The 22,899-nt window shown below is 39.6% G+C and overlaps 1 protein-coding gene across 2 annotated transcripts in view; it reads right to left on the minus strand.

Moving 5' to 3' along the window:
- Window positions 1-2,211: 2,211 nt before the first annotated feature.
- Window positions 2,212-22,899, minus strand: part of calcrla (calcitonin receptor-like a) — a 29,202-nt gene continuing 8,514 nt past the window's right edge. Inside the window, exons 1-13 of one of the 2 annotated variants that reach the window (XM_044131242.1) lie at window positions 18,345-18,364; window positions 18,041-18,146; window positions 16,570-16,723; window positions 15,918-16,028; window positions 15,682-15,794; window positions 14,285-14,376; window positions 14,069-14,195; window positions 13,233-13,386; window positions 11,211-11,271; window positions 11,067-11,133; window positions 9,923-10,141; window positions 8,606-8,647; window positions 2,212-7,836 (exon numbers count right to left, since the gene is read on the minus strand). In XM_044131242.1, coding sequence (XP_043987177.1) covers window positions 7,615-7,836; window positions 8,606-8,647; window positions 9,923-10,141; window positions 11,067-11,133; window positions 11,211-11,271; window positions 13,233-13,386; window positions 14,069-14,195; window positions 14,285-14,376; window positions 15,682-15,794; window positions 15,918-16,028; window positions 16,570-16,723; window positions 18,041-18,115 — 1,437 coding nt within the window. In that variant the 5' untranslated portion in view covers window positions 18,116-18,146; window positions 18,345-18,364 and the 3' untranslated portion in view covers window positions 2,212-7,614. Of the gene's footprint in view, window positions 7,837-8,605; window positions 8,648-9,922; window positions 10,142-11,066; window positions 11,134-11,210; window positions 11,272-13,232; window positions 13,387-14,068; window positions 14,196-14,284; window positions 14,377-15,681; window positions 15,795-15,917; window positions 16,029-16,569; window positions 16,724-18,040; window positions 18,147-18,344; window positions 18,365-22,899 lie in introns of those variants that run through there. The other variant, XM_044131241.1, reaches the window with a different exon arrangement.

Here is a 22,899-nt window from a genome sequence, read left to right on the forward strand (position 1 = left end):
AACGTCACAGTCAACCGGCAACAGCAACGTCACAGTCAACCGGCAACAGCAACGTTACAGTCAACCGGCAACAGCAACGTCACAGTCAACCGGCAACAGCAACGTCACAGTCAACCGGCAACAGCAACGTCACAGTCAACCGGCAACAGCAACGTTACAGTCAACCGGCAACAGCAACGTCAGTCAACCGGCAACAGCAACGTCACAGTCAACCGGCAACAGCAACGTCACAGTCAACCGGCAACAGCAACGTCACAGTCAACCGGCAACAACAACGTCACAGTCAACCGGCAACAACAACGTCACAGTCAACCGGCAACAGCAACGTCACAGTCAACCGGCAACAACAACGTCACAGTCAACCGGCAACAGCAACGTCACAGTCAACCGGCAACAACAACGTCACAGTCAACCGGCAACAGCAACGTCACAGTCAACCGGCAACAGCAACGTCACAGTCAACCGGCAACAACAACGTCACAGTCAACCGGCAACAACAACGTCACAGTCAACCGGCAACAGCAACGTCACAGTCAACCGGCAACAACGTCACAGTCAACCGGCAACAACAACGCGTCACAGTCAACCGGCAACAGCAACGTCACAGTCAACCGGCAACAGCAACGCGTCACAGTCAACCGCACCAACAACGTCACAGTCAACCGGCAACAGCAACGTCACAGTCAACCGGCAACAGCAACGTCACAGTCAACCGGCAACAACAACGTCACAGTCAACCGGCAACAACAACGTCACAGTCAACCGGCAACAGCAACGTCACAGTCAACCGGCAACAACGTCACAGTCAACCGGCAACAACAACGTCACAGTCAACCGGCAACAGCAACGTCACAGTCAACCGGCAACAGCAACGTCACAGTCAACCGGCAACAACAACGTCACAGTCAACCGGCAACAACAATGTCACAGTCAACCGGCAACAGCAACGTCACAGTCAACCGGCAACAGCAACGTCACAGTCAACCGGCAACAACAACGTCACAGTCAACCGGCAACAACAACGTCACAGTCAACTGGCAACAGCAACGTCACAGTCAACCGGCAACAACAACGTCACAGTCAACCGGCAACAACAATGTCACAGTCAACCGGCAACAGCAACGTCACAGTCAACCGGCAACAACGTCACAGTCAACCGGCAACAACAACGTCACAGTCAACCGGCAACAACAACGTCACAGTCAACCGGTAACAGCAACGTCACAGTCAACCGGCAACAACAACGTCACAGTCAACCGGCAACAGCAACAACTGCAGATTTACAGGCAGTTTGGAAACAAACATGCAGAGAGAAGTGATTTTTGTGTTTAAAATCAGACAAAAATATCCAGGATAAATTCATAAAACAGATGATTATTTCTTGTATTAAAGGGGAAAAAAACACTAACCAAAACCTGAAACGTGGATTAACTGCATTTGATCTAATTTCCTGGCTGAACCAACCAGCTGCTCTTCGTTCTGAATCTCCTCCCTGATTTAATTACCTATCAGTTCAGCAGATGTTTGTCAGATGCTTCTGTTTTATCAACCAGCTGGTTATTTCCTCCTGTCAAGCATTTAGCTTATTGTTCACTGTTTCTATAGTTAGTCAAAAATTAACAGCAATAATCTGGATTATTTTGTCATAGAAAAAAATGGAGGTTGGTTTTTTAAAGTTGTATTTTTACATCATTTATTCATAAATATCAGTTTCAAATAAAATGTTCAGTTTTTTATTTGGCCCCAACCCAAAGCCCAGAGATAAACATTTAGCCTGCTAACATTTTTAGTTGGAGCTGGATATTTAGTTTGCAAAATAAATATTCAACTCAAACCTAATTAAGCATAAAGGTAAATATTTAACTTTCTAACAATATGAAGCTTTAAACTTCAGCTTCCTAACTGAAGTTTTAGTTTGAAGCTTCATATTTAGTTTAAGTTGTAAACTAAATATTTACTTCCAAACTAATTATTTATCACTTAGGTTTAAACTAAATAATTCATTTGCTAATTATTTAGTTTGAACCTGTGAAATTTTATAAATTAATGCTTAAGATTAAAAAATTTAATTTCTCTTACCAGTTTAAATAATCAACTTTTTTGCTGTTAGTTTTTCATGGTGTAACTTTACAGACAGAACCTGTATTAGCATAACATGCTATATGCTAATCGGCACAGCAGGTCAAATTATTCAGGTTGCTGATGCGTCACTCGGTTCAATAAAAGTGTTTTATTGGGCTTTGCTTCCTCAGTGAGTAATGATCGTCTTGTTGGCTTGTCTTTGTGTCATCTACAGATATTTAGCATCATTTCTCTGAGTTGTCTGAGGAAACATAAATCACACAACACTCGTTAGGTTTATTTAACGTCTGCAGCCTCTTTAAGGCCGTCTCCCATCTAAAAGAAACTTCCTGACTGAGTCGCCGCTCCTGGTGCCAGAAGCTCATTGTGTTTTCAGGAAACGCCAATAAAAAAACAACAAACTCAAGGCTGTGCTGCGCTATACTGTTTTAGTATGCAGATACACACAAGATAGCAACATTGTCTAGTTCACCGACATATTAAAAAGGGAAACATTGATATGTAAATATAGATATATGTATATATATATATTTATGTATGTTCTTCACATCCAAGGAATAAAAACAAAACATTCAAACAGCAGTGTGGCGTCAATGAGACTATCAGAGTTAGATACAGTACGTACTACAGAAGTCGTCCTCAATGGGTTTGTCGTCGTTTACGACAGTTTACCGAAGAGTCACTGAAACTTCACGAACTCTTTGGAGAGTCAAACGAAAACGATTCACATAAATACAGAAAAAGTTACAACACGTTGCCAAAACGCTTTGGCTTCACCACAGTTTGGATGAGTTCAAACAGAGACCAACACATTCCAGCTCTAACAGAATTGTCAGCGCTCAGAGATCACATTTATATAAAAATACAGATCACAGTCATGGAGAAAAGAAAGTACACCCTCCTTCAACTCTCTGGTTTTACATTAGCAGAGTCAATAACATCCAACTTCATCTTACACTAAAAAACCACAAAATTTTACCTGTTTTTTTTAGTTTCTAGTTCACAATTAGCATTAGCTAACAACATTAATGAGCGCTAACAGTGTTAGCTAGACATAACTCAGTTAGATCTAGCTAACTGTGTTATTTAGATCACCATTAGCACCAATGTGTTATGCTAACACCATTAACATTAACACATGCTAATGGTGTTAACAGTAATTAACACTATTAGAAGGAGCTAACACCGTTAGCTAGAGCTAACAACATTAACAGGAGCTAACACCATTAGCAGGAGTTAACACGATTGGCAGGAGCAAATGCCATTAGCTAGAGCTAATAATATTAGCTCTAGCTAACAAAAATTTGAAGGATTTTGCCTGTTTAAAAGAAAAGCATCAAAGTTGAGAATCTTTTTTGACCTTGTTTGTAAAAAAAACTGAATAAATTTTAATCTGTTATAAAAACAGGATTTGAGTCACTTTTTGATCACATTTAGTGTTTTCAGCCCAGCTAAATGAGAAAATGTTCATTCTTGAGTAAATGTCACTAAGAGGTGAAATGAGATGTGAAATTTTATGCAATTAAAAGATGGATACTTTCTATTACATAAGATGTTTTATATTCTAAGATTTTGTCATAATTTTGCAATAATTAAAAACAAACCAAATTTTTGGCCATTTTTTGAATTGGGGGGCCACAGAGAATCAGTAGAAGGGGCCACATACGGCCCACGCGCCACACTTTGGACATCCCTGAATTAGACCAAAAAATACTTGGTAAGATTTTGTGTTTTTGTAAGAAAGGGAAAAAACACATGCAGGACGGATCCTAAACTGTTTTTATTCCATGAAACAAGAATTTAAAAAATTAAGTTATCAGCACATAAATAACTTTAGAACCGGCTAAAGACCCGGTCGGGTTCTTTAAAGGTAAAACTGCAGAATTAAATGAGGGTGTACTTTCTTTTCTCTTTGTGACAAACAAAACAGAACATTTCCTAATGAGTCAAAGTGTTTCTATTGCTGGGTTTCAGACACGTGACCTGAATGACCCCTGGAATTCAGATGGAGGTCCAGAAGGGGATTTCTCCGGCTCCAAACAAAGCAGAACGGGTCACAGTGAGCAGCTAATGCCCTAAATGGGCTGGAACAGACCAGGCATCTAAAAAAACACGAGTATATTTAGGATATGATCGGCATTATCTCTGTAAAAAAGACTTCTCTAAAGCTCTGGAGGATTTCCCCGGTGTCGACTGTAGCTAACTGTCCGGAGCTGCAGAGTTCAGTTTGGACCAGAAGAAAGTTTTCAAAAGCCTGGAGAATAAAATCATTTAGTTTCAGGTTGGGTCAAACATTTAGGATCTAAAGAAGCTTTAAATGGCTGCCGACTTGGTTCTGCGGGTGAGTAGTGAGTCGTGCTATTTTCTATGGTTACGATGCTACCGCTAACAACAAGCTAACCCATGTTATCTCTATGAGCTCGGATCTCCTGGTAAATAACTTATTTAGCTTCTGTAAACCAAATCCATGCTGGAGTTGAACGTTGATGTGGAGATGTTGTAGGACTCTGGATTCAGGTCCAATGCAGGTCAACGACTCGCCCCGACCCACAGAAACCCCGTGTTCATGTCAGACAGGAAGCATGTGGGGGAACAGTCAAAGTATGGCTGGGTAGGTTATATTTAATTTATTTACCTTTTTTATTTTAGCATGAAAGTCCCACTGAATAAACATGATCTTCTCTGTCTGTGAAGATCATGTTGTTGTTAGCAGCTAAGCTAGATGCTAACATCGTTACCTCCTGTTTTTAGCTGTAGATTCTTGATCCATTTTTTTTTGTGGTAAATTTTTTTAAATTAACTCCCTTGTGACCAACGACCTTCGAAACACGAAAATAACGTTTATCTTTCTCTCTATTAGAACGGTTGGAACGACCGTACAGGACACAGTTTAGACATTTTGATGCTGGATCAACAGAAATAAACGGGCTGCGTTTACTTCCTGCCCTCCATCTGCATCGGGTGACGTCGGCGCTTCGTCGTCTGAAACCCAGCAGTGAATCTGCGAGTCCTTACAGCTGAATCAAAGACAGGAAGCGGAGACATTCGATGAACAAACAACCGGCGGCGGCGGCGGATCTGTTGAAAGGTGAGAGCTTCATGCTCTCTAGCAGGCACAATGGAGAGGCGGCGGCCATGTTGATAGGTCCGAGCGGCCGGCGGAGACAGGCAGCACCCTCCGGCTCCGTGCCTCTGGATTTACAGAAATACGGCCTAGACAAATCATGCAGGCATTTTCTGGCATGTTCGCTTGGAAAACTCGCTGGATGTACAAAATTATTTACAGCAGCTGAAACGTTCCCAGCGTTACGGATCCGATGGAGTCCAGCGGAAAGCCGCCGTTCAGGGAGAAGAAGTGCAATCTTCATCATCTTCAACCTTACACTGAAAACGTCTGATCTACACTAAAAAAAACAAGCTAAAGGAGATTAAATAAATCAAAAATATACTTTAAAATAATGGTTATTCTGAGATGGAACAAATATTAAAAAATAGAGTTTGTGCATGTTTAATATTTCTCCTCTTTGGTGTGATTAAATCTGTAACTTTATCAAACTTTTCCATTCTGTGTTTTCATTCTGACTTCAGAGAAATACTAAAAACTATGTATTTCTGCTATAATAATTAATCCATGCTGGCCTTAAAATAAAATTTTTAACAAAAGAAGCTGTTCAGACACACAGTTAGCCCTGTAGGAAACGTTTTCTGCACATTTACTGAGTTTTCTATTTATTCTGGGGCCATTTTGACAACTAAACTGAAATATTTACTGTGAAAAAGCAATAAAATGTTTGCTGCTCTGAAAGATGCTGAAGCTTTCTGGTCGTTTACATTCCTTTCACCATTTTATGTTTTTAGTCTTTTTGTTCACAATGATCTTCAAAGTTGTATGGAGCAAAATTTGAGCCATAATTAACTGAAAAATTATTTTTAATAGAGAAAAAAAGGTTTGAAACTGAAAAATAATAAATAAAAAAATTAAAACTGAAATTCTTAGAATAAAAAAATTTACTGAAAAATTTGAAAAAAGATTTAGAACAGAAAAATAATTTAAATAAAAAGCTATTTGAAACGAAACAATAAATTTTAACTTGAAAAAATTTTAATTCCAAATTTCACATCAAGGAAAAATAAAACAGTTACTACAAAAACAAACAGTGACATTTAAGAGAGACTTCTGCACCGTTTTAGCTCCATAGTTTTTAACTTTATTTGGTCTCAAATCTTTTTTGCAGTTAAAAATAGTTTTCAGTTTTAGATCTTCTTTCCAGTTTCAAAACAATCTTTCAGCTTCAAAATTTTTTATTTTCCATTAAAACTTTATGCCTCACATTTTAGCTCCATAGAAAGCATCTGCATTATTTTAGTTCCATAGATTTTAACTTTTTTTGTACAGTTGCAAATCTTTTTTTCAATATTTTTTTCCTGTTAAAAGCTTTGAAAAAAATTCTTTTTTTAATTTAAACATTTTTTTTTTGGCTCCAATTTAACTCCATAAATGTTGTGCAATTCCAAATGATCATGAAGTAGCTTATATACCAACACATTTTGAACCTGTACTCAGTTTCTCCCTCACAGCCTGTACGCTTCACTCAACATTGTGGAAGTTTTTATGTGTTTTGCACTCCTGAGATTAAATTTACAGATCTTTAGACTTTGATAGGAAAATGTTTCCATAATTTCACTTTTCCAGCCAGACGTCAACAATCTGAAGCTTCAACCTGAAACGGCGTCGATCTTCGCTCAGTCCGAGAAAAGGGAACGTGACTTTTACTCCGGGTCTTCGAGGCAGAATCCGTAACAAATGCTGCGTCGTATCATGAGACGCTTACGACAGCGAATCAGGGCCAACAGAGATAGAAGATAAAGGAGAGCATGTCGGGAAAAAAATCCCCTCAAACTCTGAGATTAATCTCAGAAACTTTCTAGAAAAATCCTGGAAATTCTCTGAGCTACAAAAGTCGTAAAGTTGAGAGAAAAACAAAAATGTAGAGATTAGTTTCAGCAGTTTTCTAGGAAAATCATAAAAATGTCTGAGCTTGAAAAGTCGACAATTTGAGAAAAAAAATCTCAAATTATGAGATTAACCTGGAGATTTTCAGAGCTTGTAAAATTGAACATTTTCGACTTTTGAGCTCAGGGAATTTTCTTATTTTTTCCAAAAAGTCTTTTACATTAGTCTCAAAATGTTCGGGGTTTTTTTCAGAAATGTATTCCTTTTTTCTGTCTGCAGCAAGACGTTGTTGTAGAAACAAGATGGTGGCGTAGCTTCGTTGGATTGTAATCTGTATCTCCAAACGGAGAGTCGGATTTGGCACAGTTTGAGTTTTCTTACAGTGAAACCGAACGGCGTCCGTCCACATCGACACGCCAAAATAATGAACCAGCAGTCGCTAAGAATGGCTAGAACGTGATGGCGTCCAATCGGAACCCGTCACCGGAGCGGAGGACGGCGGAGCGGCGCCGCGCTCACCTCGCCGGACGAGCGAGCGTTTCCGTAGCCAGTCAGGATCCGCTCCTCGGCGCCGGGCGTCAGGCGAAGGTGCTGTCCGGCTTCAGGACGGAGACGTCCGTGTCGTGGAAGCTCTTCCCGTTCATGTGCTCCGTGTGGCCGTCGATGGAGTAGCAGCCCTGCACCTCGATGATGGAGGAGGCCGTGTAGGAGGCCGAGCGCAGGGCGTCCGAGTGGTTCCCGATGCTGCTGCCGAACTGGATGTGGTGCTGGTTCCAGTGCCGCCTCAGAACCGCCTGGACCTGAAAACGGGTTAGACGTTTCAGAGGTTCGTAGATACTCATTAAACATTTTTATCAACATGTCAAAACTCATCCTTTAACTAGGAAAACACTGTCCAGGAGTTACGCACATTTTCCTAATCAAACAGTCTAGAGATTCTGTTTGAACGACTGACCAGAGGAGAAGGCAATGTAAACAAACAGAGCATTTACTTAAAACAATAAACAGTTCTCACTGACATCACCCGGAGTTTGTAGCTGGCAGCCATCTTGGTAGATAATGTGACCCAAGATACTAATTAAATCAACTAGTTCACGTTTTCACTGATTATCTCCACTGAAAATGTCGGCTCTGCTAGCTTTAGCCGCGGCTCGTGGTCTTTACCAAAAACAAAAGAGAAATCCTCCAACCTGTAAAATCTGATGCTGCTCCTGTTTTGTTTACCTTTCAAAACAAACAACCTGCTGCTCATATTAAAGCTAGCAGCTAATCACGGTCATCTAATTGCTAACAGGGGTCAAGCTAACAGCTGCGTCATAAAGCTAGGTGCTAGCTGGTAGTGAAGCAGCTAGTGTCTTCTTCAAAGCTTTTTGTGTTTTATCCTCCAGCTGTTCTTGGTGCAGCGCCCCCACAGGCGAGGAGAGGAACATATTTTCACATGGTTAGTTGAAAATGTAACAAATGTTGGTTCCCAAATTGAAGCAAGTCTTTCAGACCATCGGGGTTTTGGGTCAGATCTCTGATTTGAGTTAATATCTGCAGCACTTATTAGAGTTGCTAAGTACTTACTTCTCCGTTGAAGAAGCAGAAGATGGTCGCCACCAGCAGACCCTGGAATGAGAAAAACTGTTAGGAAGGGAAAAGTTCAAGCTGCTGAAAGTAGAAAACGCCAGGATTTGAGACAGATGCATTCTGGGAGGGAGGGATTCGCTCTTCCTATTGCGAGAGATATTTTCCTGCTGGGAGAAGCGATCAGATAACGACTCGTCAACATCCAACCGCTTTCAGATAATTCACGCCTTCCTTCCTGCTGTTCCTCCCTGCATACAACGTAAACAAACCCTCTTAAAGGGGAAGCTGCCAGGACCACACCAACAGGAGCTCTTATTTTTGTCTGAAATTACGATCATAAGGTTATAATATTATCAGAACAGGGACACAAAAATACCAGAAAAAACAGCAAATTGCTTGAAAACAGTTGTTTTAATGAGAACGAACCTTTGAGTCGTTTTCAAATCAGACTCCATCGTTTCAACATCCTGCTGCTGATAATAATTTGATTTGTTGGCAGGTGAAGAATTGTTTAATTTGTAAAACTGACACCAAAGTGTAACGTCACAAGATGCTCAACATTTTAATTTTGATTTCTTTCTGTGAGGGATTTATAAAAAAATACTACTTCATAATATTACAGATTTATTCTGGCCTCATTCAGACTTTTTCTCATATTCATTTTTGTCATAAATATATATTCTCGTATTACTATTGTTTTATCGTATCATTACTTTTACGAGTTTATTTTCATGATATATCTTTTTGTTGTACAGTTTTCTCATATTGTGACTTTATTCTCTAATTAAATTTTTGTACAAAAATCTCCTCACATTATTATTATTATTCTATTATTTTTGTATCATTATGAGTTTTTTCTCATAATAGAAATTTTTCTCACACTTTATTTTCATATTTTGACTTTTTCTTGTATTATTGTGACTGTTTTTAATGTCACTTTTTGCTCTACGATTAATCTCGTTTTATTTTGAGAAATTATATTTTGATTTTTTTCTCGTATTATTAAATTTATCCTCATGAATTTTTGCCGTACGACTTTTTCCTCATATTTTGATTATTCTGTCATCACAACTTTATTATAAAATATTTTTGAGACTATTTTCAATAATTATTTTGACTTTATTCTTGTAGTTCTCATTTTTTTCTCTCAATACTGACTTTTTTATTGTTATAATAAAAATTTTTTCTTAGTTTTGTCCTAATTCTCCTTTGTAGAAATAGACAGGAAACAGCACTTTATTTTGGTGAAACAATAATAATGAACTCTTTAATTTAATTTCATTTGGTGATAAATCAGAGGAGACCCTGGTTCACCTGGTAGTGCATCAGGATGTGCATAATGTAGTCGTATATCTCGGAGGAGACGCGTCCTTCGGGTTTGTAGGGCAGCAGGACGAACTCGATGCCCAGCAGAGGAACCAGGATGAGCGTGGCTCTGACCGCCTTCATGTACAGACTGGACTCGGCCTGGTGGGTCACCTTCAGCTTGGTGATCAGAACCCGGACGATGTTGAGCAGGAAGAACAGGTTCACCTGGAGGAGCAACCAAAACCAGAAACACAGAAACACTCCTGATCAGGCTGCTGCCGACTCTGCAGCTCGTTAGCAAAACGTAGAAACAGAAACAGAAACAGAAAGAAGCTCAGAGTTTTATAAAACTGTCTCTTTAAAAACTGTCCAAACCGGAGTTTAACTGGATTTCCCCCAATTAAATAAATATTTTAAAATGTTGTGAAATATTTCTTTTATCTGCACAACAATAAATAAAAGATGTAATATTTAACTTTTATTATTATTTTCCATTGTTATTATTATCTTATTCCCAGAAACAAAAATTACAATTTTCTTCTACAAACTTTCCTGTTTTTGTCCAAATATAACAAACGTTTGACTGAGTTTGTTTTGGTTCTGAGTAAAAACTTGTTAAATGTTTGATATTAAAAAAAGACTAAGTAAAGAAAAATCTTTGTGTTGTACTTAACATCTTCTGTTTAAGAAGATTTAACCTTTCCAGAAAAATCTCATCCTAAAATATTAGAAAAGTGTCAGAGGGCCCAATTTGGGCCTCACAAAACGAACCCAGGGGCCAGAAACGGCCCGCGGGCCACACTTTGGACACCCCTGATTTAGATGGGATTACTTCCTTCCTGCATCCAAGATGTAAACAATAACAACGTAGTTTAGATCTGTGTGATGCTTTTCTCAGAAAAACAAGCAGCAACAGTTTCAGAGTTGAAACATGAAATCAGATTTCTGGAGGAGAAACGGGAACAAAACCCGCTGCTCTGACAGGTTCTGACTAAACACAACAGGCCTGCGAGGGCAGATGAGTCGATTTCACAAGACAAACACAATTAGCCCCCCTAAACGCAGCAGAGGCCAGAACCAGAACCAGAACCAGAACCGTTGTGCAACAGAAACCCGGAGCGGATCAGCCGACTCGCTGACTTCATCTCACCAGCAGAGCTGCACATATGGGGCCGTGGATGATGTAGAGCAGCGACGTTTTGGAGCTGATCCAGCAGCTGCAGCGAGCGAACAGAGCAGAGGTTCAGGCTACAAGGTCCAAAACACGGCAGAACATTTCATATCTGAGGCTCACTTGTCGTTGTAGTAGTAACTCCGAGCGATGGCGTGAATGGACGCAGGAATCAGAGGAAAGCCTGGAGAGATAAAATTATGCTTCAGCTGCTGTTATTCTGCAACTTGAGCAACTTTTCTTGAAAACATTTACCGACAGTCCAATGGACTCGGTTTAATTTTGGACCAAAATGATCAAATTTGAACCATTTTCAGCTGCGGCGGTCCGAAGAAGACGCCGAACGTAACTTCCTTCATTCAAACAACACGGAGTACGCTCAGATTTTAGGATTTCTCTGTTGATTTTTTACCGGTTTGGATGTCGCCTGGTTGGAAATGTTAGTTAAATTATGTGAGTTTTAATGATGATTAACTTCAGCGCATGTTGAAACATCCTGATGGTTTTGAGTCGGCCTCAGACTGACGGTTTAATCAACACATAACTTAATCAGTAGAACTTTTCTCTTAGATAAAATGATCCCGATTTGATTAAAACCAGTTTTTTATATTAGATAAACATTCTTATTAGTATATAAGTGATGCAGAAAAATTACAAAAAGGTCACACCTGCTAGTTGTATTGCTCTATGTTTATTGTAAGTTCCTGTATTTTCCCACCAAGTTTTCACTGTTTGGGTTGCGTGTAGAAAGCTGGACGTTGTTTTCCCAGCTGCGTGGGAACCGATCCGTTTCCCAGGGTCTCTAATCACATCTGTAGGAAACTCACATGTTTCTCTGCCTGGCAGAACTTTTCATCCAGACCTGCTTCATTACTGATTGATCTATGAGATCAATATATGAATTAACCTGACTGAGTCATTTCACCTGAACAGGGCTTGGAAATAAGATTTTTTCCACGACAAAAAGTCATAAATTCATCTGAAAACATTTTAGTTCATTATAAACCAAATGAGTTGGAACCTGACCAGAAAATATTGAACGTAAAAGATGTTTTGGTATTGAAACTGCTCATGTCTGTTTGAAGATATTATCTGAAACATGCTAATTTTTAAAATTAAAACCTGCTGGGTCAGAGGTCAGAGGTCAGGAGAGCTCTGTACGGTTCAGTTTGAAATGAGAAACTCAGATAGCTGATAAACTTTGGTCCCGTTTTCTTGAGTAAAATGTTTCCATATGAAATGAAGGTGCAGCCAGCGAGAGTCCAGCTCTAAACGCTGCGTTGGACCAGCAGACAGGAGAAACACCTCGATATAAAAGTAATCGATCCAAAACAGCCAATCAGATCTCTGGACCCGTCTGAACTGAACTGAACTTCATATTTTAATATTTCTCTAAGGTAATTCATTTCTAGTTGTGACTTTGGTTTTTATGATGAGTTGTTAATCTGATTTTATGCATTTAATTGTTGAAATAAAATTCAGGATGATTGTGAAGTTGAACAGTGACTTTTGTCTTTGTGGTTTCACTTTTACACACGACATTAACGAACCTGAGCAGCACCTTAATTAAAATATTACCCAGAATGCCCTGCGCTGCAGTCCACTTCCTGCTTTTGGGGCGTCTCTGGTCTGCATTTCAACCGAACCGAAGACGAGTTTTTTAGGACCAGAGTTTTTGTTTCGTTTGTTTTTTTGGTTAAATTATGAATTTGGATTTTCAGATTTGATTAAATCAATGGTGTAATTAAATCTGGAATATTTTTACTATGATTTACTTTAATTTTATCATGAAGTATTTCTAGTCTTATGTGAGTAAAATGTATATTTTTTCTACCAATTGGTTAAAACAAGTTTTATTAAAAAATCCACCAGACTCTGAAACAAACCTGCAGTTTCTGTTAAAGTTTTACAAAGAAACAGATTTTTTTATTTTATTTTTGTTATTTATATAAATTACTGTCATTTCAGTCCCTAAAATGACAAATTTCCTCTTAACTTAATATCTTGGACAGTCTGATGATGTAATTTTTAAATATTAAATGACTGAACTTGCGTAGACTTTTTACTAAACGTGTTTTTCTTTTATGAGTGATGTTTTTGGGAACTGTGTGCTGCCTGGTGAGGTTCAGTGGGTTTTTTTCTTACCCCAGCCGAGCAGATAATACCACATGAGGTGCTGCTTCTCGGCGAACACGGCCACCACGATGAGCGTGTGAAGGTAAATCCCCTCACACAGCATCCAGAAGTAATTACAGCCAAACAGGTAGAGGTGGATAAACTGGGACACTTTACAGCTCATCTGCAGGAAAACAAAGCAATAATGTAAAAATGTCAGACATGATGGGAGCAGAAAAACATACCAGCAGTTTCACACAGAATAAAATAATCAGCTGCTCCTCTGGTCAGAAAGGAAATAAAACATGTATAATTGTGAATGTTAATGGAAAAGACTGGAAATAAATTCAGTTTCTTGTCTTAACGGAAAACTTTCTTGTTAAAACGAGAAACATTCTGATTTTAACGAGAAAGTTTCTCCTTTTAATGTTTTAACCACATAAAACAAATATAAAATGTATTTTAGTTTAAAGAGATTCATTTTATGTTTCTATTGATTCCAGAACTGTTTCATAAATCGAGTAAAGCGTATTCAACATATTCGACACAGTTAGGATTTGTTTTGCTAGCAAGCTTAGCATTACTAGTATAGTTGACATATCTGGAACAGTTAGCATGATTAATGCAGTTAGCACTGCGAGTAGTTGAAGCAATTAGCATAAATTTTTAGTATAACTAGGAAACCCAACACGGTTGCTGCAGTTAGCACATTAAACGACATTAGCATGGTTAGCAGAGCTAGCATAGGTGCCATCAGTTAGCAGATTTTGACTGCAGTCTGTGAAGCTCCTGAAACTCTTCCAGCTGTTTGCAGCAGTTCAAACTGAAACACCAGAAATAAACTGGATGGGTTTGGATGAACTTACTGGATTTCTTTGCACCAGCTCCCGGTTGTTAGCCACTGCAGTTAGCCAAATGATAGTGATGACAGAGTTCAGAACAAAAGAGAAGAAAAGGTTCTTGTGAAGAGTAATCCTCTGGCAACTCAGACTTCTGCAAGAAAAGCCAGATGTTTTCATCCACTCAGATAAGAACCGATGAATAAAATCTAAACTTGGAGCAGGTTGATGTTAGGAACTTACTTGAAATGGAAGAAAATAGCCAGTGAGATGAAGAGGGAAACCAGGGAGAGTCCATGTCCAATGAGGGTCAAGTAGAAATGATTCATTGCGGTCTGGAAAGAAGCAGAAGACAAATTTGGTCAAAAACTCCCCATGAGGTGCAACATCATAATTCAAACACTTCCTTGTTCATCCCTCCAACCAGCCAAGGTGCAATTTGGAGGTGTGTGCACACTTCTCTTTCTGGAAGCCTTATTCCACTGAGGCTCATATTTACTGAGTTTTTTGCTACTTGGTGAAATCTTTTGTTGTAGCAGCTTTGGACGTTTTCACACCTGATAGTCAAGTAGACTCGGTTCAACTGGAACCAAAACTTCATCATCTGCTCCACCTCCAGCTGCTGTGGTTCTCTAGCTCTCAGCTGTGAGTCAAACCAACCTGTTCCCCTCCTGGCCTGTGGGGGCGCTGCACCAAGAATCACCGAAGGAAACAACACAAAAACCTCCGAAGAGACTGAGAGCAACTTCCTTCTTCTCAAACCATAAACAAAAAATAACATGGTGTCAGATTTTAGCTGTTGGAGGATTTCTCTTTAGTGTTTGGTTAAAGTCCATGAGCCGTTTCTCCCACTCGCGCTAGGCTAGCACGTTTGTTTTGGTTGTATTTACCCAGCATTCCCTGCGCTGTAGTTGGTCTCCAATCTGCTTGGAGTTCACATATTCATTCAAACCACTGAAGAGTTCACTTCAACTGAACCCTGACTGAAGTTTGTATCGGACCAGATTTCGATTAGCGCTCACAACTCAAACAAACCGAATTTTCTACACAAAAAAATTGTATGTAACTCCAGTTTGACTAAACTACTGGAGGCCCGGCAGGGTTTCCTCAAATTTAAGACCCTTTTAAGAAGACTACAAAATTAAATTTACAACTTGTATCCTGACAGATGCTAATACATCCTTGCTAGCTAACTAGCAAAGTGTCAACTAAAAATTGTGACATAATCGAGTTGTTCTAGCGATGGCAATGAGAAACCACAGCTGATTAGATCAGACCTGGACAGCTGCACAGATCCCTGATACTGTCAAAAGAAATGTTAGGAAAAACACCCAGAGCGCTGAAGTCAGTGGGCGTCAGAGTAAGAATGCCGGTCTGAACTGGAACAGAAACTACATGTATGTGAATTCGGTCAGAATGAGTTTAAATTAGTTTTTGACATTAGCGCTCATTCCTACTACATTACCAGCAGACGAGGCTCTCCACTGCCTTCTGCTTGCAGATTTAATGTTTTTTTTGTTTTTTTTACGTTTTTTTAAATTTTAACATGGAAATATTGTGAGTTACAAGCCACAATAATGTTCTGTCTGAATGTGTGACCTTTTCAGCATCATTCATTCCTTTCTGGTGAAGTTACGTACCATGATTCCTTCGTTTGTGTGTTCGTTGCAGCGCGTGTAGTTGGTCCACGTCCGGTTGCTCTCAGGATGAACAAACCACTGACCGTTGTTGGTGCAAGTCTTTGTCACCATTTCTGAAAGACAAAAAACATTTTAAAAACATGTTGTTTCCCGTTAAGAGAGAAGGATTACTTCCCACTGTCACCACATGATAAAGGAAACTGACAGAAATGTTTAGTGTTTGTTGTTTTCCTCACCAGAAGGATCAAAATCCTGGAAGTAGTCCGGGCAGTGCTGCTCTGACGTGACTCCAGGTTGAGTGTCATCCCAGCACAGCCATCCATCCCAGGTCCGATTACACAGGGGCTCTGAAACACAGAGACGCTTCAGTGGGCGAGTTTTTAAAGTACAATCCACCAATCAGACATAAAATTATCACCTTTTGCAGCCAAACCAGCCCTGACCCAGCAAGGCTTGACTGCCAAGATGTTAGCAGTAAATGCCTTAAGGGTGACCAATTACTTTCTTTGACAGGTGAGGATTTGTCGATGGCCTACACAAAACACGTTCATTACATCTTCTGCACAAAATTAAAATTTCAATCTGCTCAGTTCTGCCTAATTTGAGCTTTTTTAGGACCTCTTGTCACATTAGATCTAAATAAACTGCTGCTGGCCACGCCCCCTCCAACTCAACACTTACAATTACACAACCGTACATGTTTGAAAGGCATTAGTAGAGCCTCCTGCACAACCTACAAGAATACAGCAAGTGTTTTCTGGATAGTAAGTCAACAACTAAAATCTTTTCTTGTCTTTTCCAGCAGCCATTGTACAGTTGTAAAACCAGCTGACCAAATGTGTTGGAGTTCTGCTTCGGTTGCTAAGTAAGGGGAAATCTGAAGGCTACCATGTTTGCCGTTTGCGTTGTCCTTCATGATCTTCTGGTAGCACTCGAACTGCGCCGTGACGATCTTGTTCCTGGTGATCCCAGTGTCGTGGTAGACGTTGTTGGGATGCTGCTGCTGGCTTTCATTCACTTCCATGCTGGCCCTCACCAGGAACTGAAAACACAAGGTTACGAGCAAAACAAGTAATCCACACAGTGTCAAAACTGAAGAGTTTCTGAGCGGACCAAACTCTGTTAGCCACTAGTTACTGATGACTCTGTTAGCCACTAGTTACTGATGACTGAATGTAGCTGGAAGTCGCTCTCTGGTCTGTAACAGGAACCCTCAGTGGGTTGGGCAACATTTAGTTGGAAGGTCAAAGTTCAAAAACCCAGTGACGATCCAACATGGAGAACTGTTGCATGAGAGCTGCATGCTAATGTTAGCTTGATAGCTACAATAGTATATAAACACATTTTGATATGATAGCTAAATTTAACTGAAATGGAGTCATTCTATGTTATTTCATTTTCTGAGCATGTTTGAAGGCGTTAGCGTTATTCTGTTAGTTAGCACAATAGCTTATAATGCTTACCTATTAGGTAAGCTTAATAGCTTACCTATTAAGCTAATGTTAGCTTAATAGGTAGAATTAACAATTTTTTACTTATAAACTGCTGTTAACAAACTGAATGGAGTTATTCTGTTTGTCAACATGCTAGTGGTAGCCCGCATGCTAGCGATAGCCCGCAAACCAGTGTTAGCTTCATAGATACAATAGCATTTTAACCATTTTGTATACGAAAGCTAAGTTTAACACACAGAATTGAGTTAATTTGTGTTAGTTATTTTTGTTTACATAATACATATGCTAGTTAGTGCTAATCTATGTTAGCATGGTGCCCCATTTAACCATGATACCAAGCTGATATTAGCTTAATTTGGAGAATTAGTCTGTTAGCTAATTTTTGCTTATATATTGATGTTTGCATACTGAATAGTTAATCTATGTTAGCCAACATGCTAGTGATAGACCAATATGCTAACATGAGCATGATAGCTACTATAGCATTTAGCTAATTTTGATATGAATGATGAAGTTAACATACGCCAAATGAATACAATTATGTTAGCATGACAGATATTATCATGTTAGTTGTTTTAGTCTATGTTAGCTAACATAGACTAAAATGTTAGCTAATGTTAGCTAACATAGACTAAAATGTTAGCTAATGTTAGCTTCATAGCTAGAATTAGACTTTTAGCCAATTTTTACTTATTCACTGTTGTTTTGCCTAATTAATAAAATAACTTGCTGTACGTCAGCATGCTAGCGATAGCCCTCATGCTAACTTTACATCAACTTTGGTAAATATGCCACATATGGTCTAATTTTTCTGGTCAAAACAGACAAAACCGAGCTGATCATTGTCGTGGCAAGAATGATCCCAAACAAAACCAAATCCTAGATCATGTTTTGTGTTGTCTTACTGTTGTTAGGTTGCACAGAAGAATGACTGCGACCATCCAGCTCCATCTGAAGCCGTCTAATTTCCTCTCTGCCATGTCAGGTAACGATGATTCACCAGCTTCAGGTCTGAAACAGGAAACAACAAACAATGAAAACCAGCTCAGAAAAGCTGCTTCACTGATCTTCTGCCTAGACTAAACTTCAATTTATGTAACGTTAGCCTGGAGGAATACAAATGTCAAAAAAATAAACAACGTAAATCAATATTTACATGATCAAAAACAAACAAAACATGTCATAGTTGAAAGAACAGGCACATCATACAGTGTAATCTGAGGAAACTAAGCGTCAGACTGCAGGCATCGTGTGGGTCAGAAGCTCCTGCAGCAAATTGGGTTGAGAAATCAAAGGGACACCAGGGAGGAAGAAACAACAACGGATGCTTCCTGAAAACAGCTCATATTTTTGGCCGCTCTGCTGCTTTTTAAAAAGCCACACATCATTAGCATTCAGTCGCCGGACCTGAAACGAGGCAGGCGCTGTAAATCATGCGTGTTTACGGCCTTCACTACTAAAGGCTGAACTCTGGAGGTTTGGCGGTGCCAACTGGGGCTCCAAGGGGCCAGCTCCAAGGCTGGCCCCTCTGCCATGGAGGGCAGAGGGGCCAGAATCCAAACAGAAACATCTACTTTACAGGCTAATCTGTGTAAATTCAACTAAATACGACCAAAAGAAGGAAAAAGCATCAAGGCAACATAAAGCTAACACATAAATGCTACTGAGAGACAAACTACCAGGGACTCATAGTAAATATTCAGACATAAGCTAACAGCTAATCAAGTAAAGCTAGCAGCTTAACAGAGAAAAATTAACAGCTAATTATAGTCAAGCTAGCAGCTACTCTGGGACAGGCTAACAGCAATTTAGAGACAAGTTAAGCTCATTGAAGATTAGCTAATCAGAAACAAGCTAACAGCTAATCAGGGTTAAGCTAATAGTAAGTCATGAACAAACTAAGAGCAACTCAATGACAAGCTAACAGCTTTTTAGACTCTAGAAAACAGATACTCAGAACGAAAAAACACTAATTCAGAGCCAAGCTACTAGCTAATCAATCAAAGTTAATAGCTTGACTCTAAATAGTCAAGCTAAACAAAGATAAACTAATATCCATTAATTGCCAAGCTAACAGCTAATCAGTGACAAGCTAACAGATGTTCAGAATCAATTTCCTCAATCTGAAAAAATAATAAAAACTTTAATAGCAATGTAAGCAAATCAAATAATAAACATTTGAACACTTAAATCTCACAGTATTAGCTCTTACACTAATACTGTCAATAAAAAACAAAATGGTGGAAAATCTGCATCCTGACAGCGTATCTTTAGTCAAAGACAAAACAGAAATCCTCTAACTGCTAAAATCTGACTCCAGCTTTGTTTGCATTTTGTGAAGTAGGAAGTTGCACTTGATCTTCTTTGGAGGTTTTTGTGCCATTTGCTTCAGTGGCGTTAGGTGCAGCGCCCCCACAGGCAGGGAGGTGAAAGAGAAAGAAAATCACAGCGTCTAAAAATATAGCAAATGTTGCAACTTTGGTCCCCAATTAAACTGAGACTATTAAGAGTGAAAACTCTAACATACAGTGAACCTGAAACTGAATAAAATATGAAATTAATAGAACTTTATTCTCCAACAATACGGCATAAACACATAAACTTCCTGAAGAGCAGAGATAAGTACTTTGCTGATATTGTTGGGTGCTAGCTGTTGCTATCTCAACACGGTGACCTGATGAACATCTGCTGCTGGGTTTTATGAGCGAGGCCTTGTTCACTCACTCACCATATCATATTCAGTGTATAGAGGGGCCAAGCATGAACCTGATGGTCGCCAGCTGGTTCTCATTTCAAACGACTCCAGACTGTCAACGACTATCTGCTGCTACATCCCCACAGTTTCTGCTGAACCCAGCAACACAAGCCAACCAGAGATTCCTGAACCTATAATTCTTGGCAGCAAGCTACCTTCAATTTGCATTGTTTGGTTAACAAATCAAAATTCTCTGGCTGCAGCAGGGCGAACGCAGAAGAATAAACGCGAAGGCAAGTGGGGGGTAATTAGTCCAACAATGCATCACAGACGGATCTGACCTCCAGGTCGCTGCGCGGCGTTACAAGAGCCTTTCTCCAGCAGAGAGGGAGAGATGGAGGCTGTAGATCACATAGATGTGATCTGCAAATTGGAAACAGTCATTAGAAGGTCAGCTGCTCCGTCACGCATGAATGGAAATACACAACAAAAATGTTCACAAACACACGGCGCCTGCGCTGCCAAGTTCCCCAGCTGTTTGTTGGCCAATCCTGGTTTGAGTCCCGTCTAGCGGACGTCAAGAGACGGCAACGCAAACGCTGCGGATCAGTTCTTCTAATTGGCCTAATGTCAATTTATCTAATAAAATTAGATCCGTTTTTCTCATGCAGCTCAGTTTCATTTCCCGTTTGTTAAACCAATCAGGATGAAGCCAGAGTCTCTGGTGACTGCAGGAACAGAGACGTTCACTTTCCATCGCAGTTAAACTAGAAAGTCTTTAATCTTTAAAAAAATATTCATTTTCCTGTGTTCAACCCCGCTGGACATAAACTTTGAACATTTATTTGAATTTTCTTAAAGAGTAAAGCTAAGTTAAGCAGAGCTTAGCTAAAAGCTACTAACTGCTTACAACTCATAGTAAAACTAGCGGCTAACTAAAGTCACTAACTACCTGCTAATTAGAAGCTACAAGAAACAATCATAGCTGTTAGCAGCTTCTCATAGTAAATGTAGCAGCTAATCAGAGTCCAGCTAACAACAACAGCTACTAAGAGACAGGCTAACTGCTACACTGCTAAGCTAGGCGCTTGTTGCTCATGAAGAAGGAAGTAGCACTCAGTGTTTTCTTAAGAGGTTTTTGAGTCGTTTCCTTCAGTGGTTCTTGGTCCAGCGCCCCCCCAGGCGAGGAGGGGAACAACAGCTGAAAATAGAACAAATGTTGCAACTTTGTTCAATCAAATCAAGTCTCCCGGACAGTAAGGTGTGTAAACCCTCTTAAATGAATCTAAATAGTCGGCCTTACATATGTTAGTCTTAAATATTGTCGTTTCAGGACTTTAATCTGTTTTTTTGTTGTTGTTTTTGTGAGACTTTTCTATCAGGTAAAAGTTTGTGTCGTGTACAAACATCTTCGTAGCGTTCTGTAACTTGAGGCGGCTGAAGCTACTGTTTGGTAGCTGCTAACATGCTAGCTAGCCACATAAATTAGCAGCTATATCTATATTTGCCAGACTTTTCAGTCTTAAATTTCATTCAGCGATACATTAAAATGTCTTAAAATGTCTTAAATTTTACTTGCTGAAACCTGCTGCCACCTCTGTGCTGAGTTCAGGGTCAGATGTTTGTTTTGCTCCACGTAGTTTTTTGTAACAATAGTCGCATCTGAGCAGAACATTTTTATTCCACTATGTCATACTTTTTATTCCCCAGCCACAGCTGAAAACTGAAAGTCTGACCTCCACTGAAGAACAACAGCTCCATCATTGATCTGCGAGAGCCGCCTGGACTGTGGGTGGCCCGTTTAATCTGGAGTCCCTTAGAGAGATTCACCTGGGTGGTTAGCCATGTAGGCTAGACACAGGAGATGACATCATCACCCATTACATCTGCTCGCATGCACAGCGTTGTCCAAGGTCTGTACAACATCTGCCGTCTTTTCACCTGCTGCCAGATGCCTGCCGTCCTTATCGTAATCCCACCATTACTAGCTTGCAGCTGCAAAGCTAGCAGCTGCAAAGCTAGCAGCTGCAAAGCTAGCAGCTGCAAAGCTAGCAGCTGCAAAGCTAGCAGCTGCAAAGCTAGCAGCTACTCCCACAGGACGCAACCGTCTCTGGGTGGCGAAAGGAATCCAACTTCTGCCTTTTTCCATAAAGTTTACAGTATTATTGATTTCACTTTGTGAATGCAGATATCACTTAGGGTAAGGGGACAAGTGATTAAAAAACAAGCATAATAATATCGCGACAGCTTCCATTTGGTCCCAGTAGAAAAAAACAACAGAAAAAGTGTTCAGTCTTACAAATAGGGCTGAAGCTAATAGCTCATTGTAAAGCTAGCAGCTAATCAGAGTCAAGCTAATATCTATGAAGAGACTAACAGCAACCCAAAGTAAAGCTAACAACCAGTCAGGGTAAAAGCTAATCAGTGAAGCTAACAGAAAGACTAGCAGGTAATGTGGTATGCTACTCAAGGATATGCTAATTTTTACGACTTTATCCTCATTATTTCAACTTTATTCCAGTAATATCGTAACTTCTCACATTATTATTACGTTTTTATCGTATTATTTCAACTTTACTCTTGTAATTTAAAAAATCTTCTAGCCAATTCTTTGTCCTACATATAAAGTGGAATTTACAAGATAAAATATGTTTGTTTAACCAACGGAGGCAGTCAGTTTTACAGTGCACCCTTCACTCTGCTGTTAAACTTCTAATGGCTGACTAAGGGCTCTACTGGAGCAGACAGCCTGACTAACTGACCAGCTTCAGGAGAGAGCAGAACTCTAAAAAAAATGGGATTCTGCATAATAAGCATTTAAAATGTAATCCTGCATTTATCAGGGATTCAGTCTGGATTTCTGCCTCAGTTTAGGCATCAATATCTAAATAAAATCAGCAACAAAAGGAAAAACAATGAAATCACTTGTAGCTAAAATGTTTCATTTGCTAAACTGAGCTTCAGATGCTGTAGCAACTCTTTGTGTTTTGTTTTTCACAAACCAACAAAGTGGAAATGTGTTTCTGTTGCCTGGAAGGAAGGAAGACGTTCCTGTCCGCTGAGCTTCCT

This window comes from Gambusia affinis, linkage group LG11 (assembly GCF_019740435.1).
Source record: "Gambusia affinis linkage group LG11, SWU_Gaff_1.0, whole genome shotgun sequence".
NCBI lineage: Eukaryota > Metazoa > Chordata > Actinopteri > Cyprinodontiformes > Poeciliidae > Gambusia > Gambusia affinis.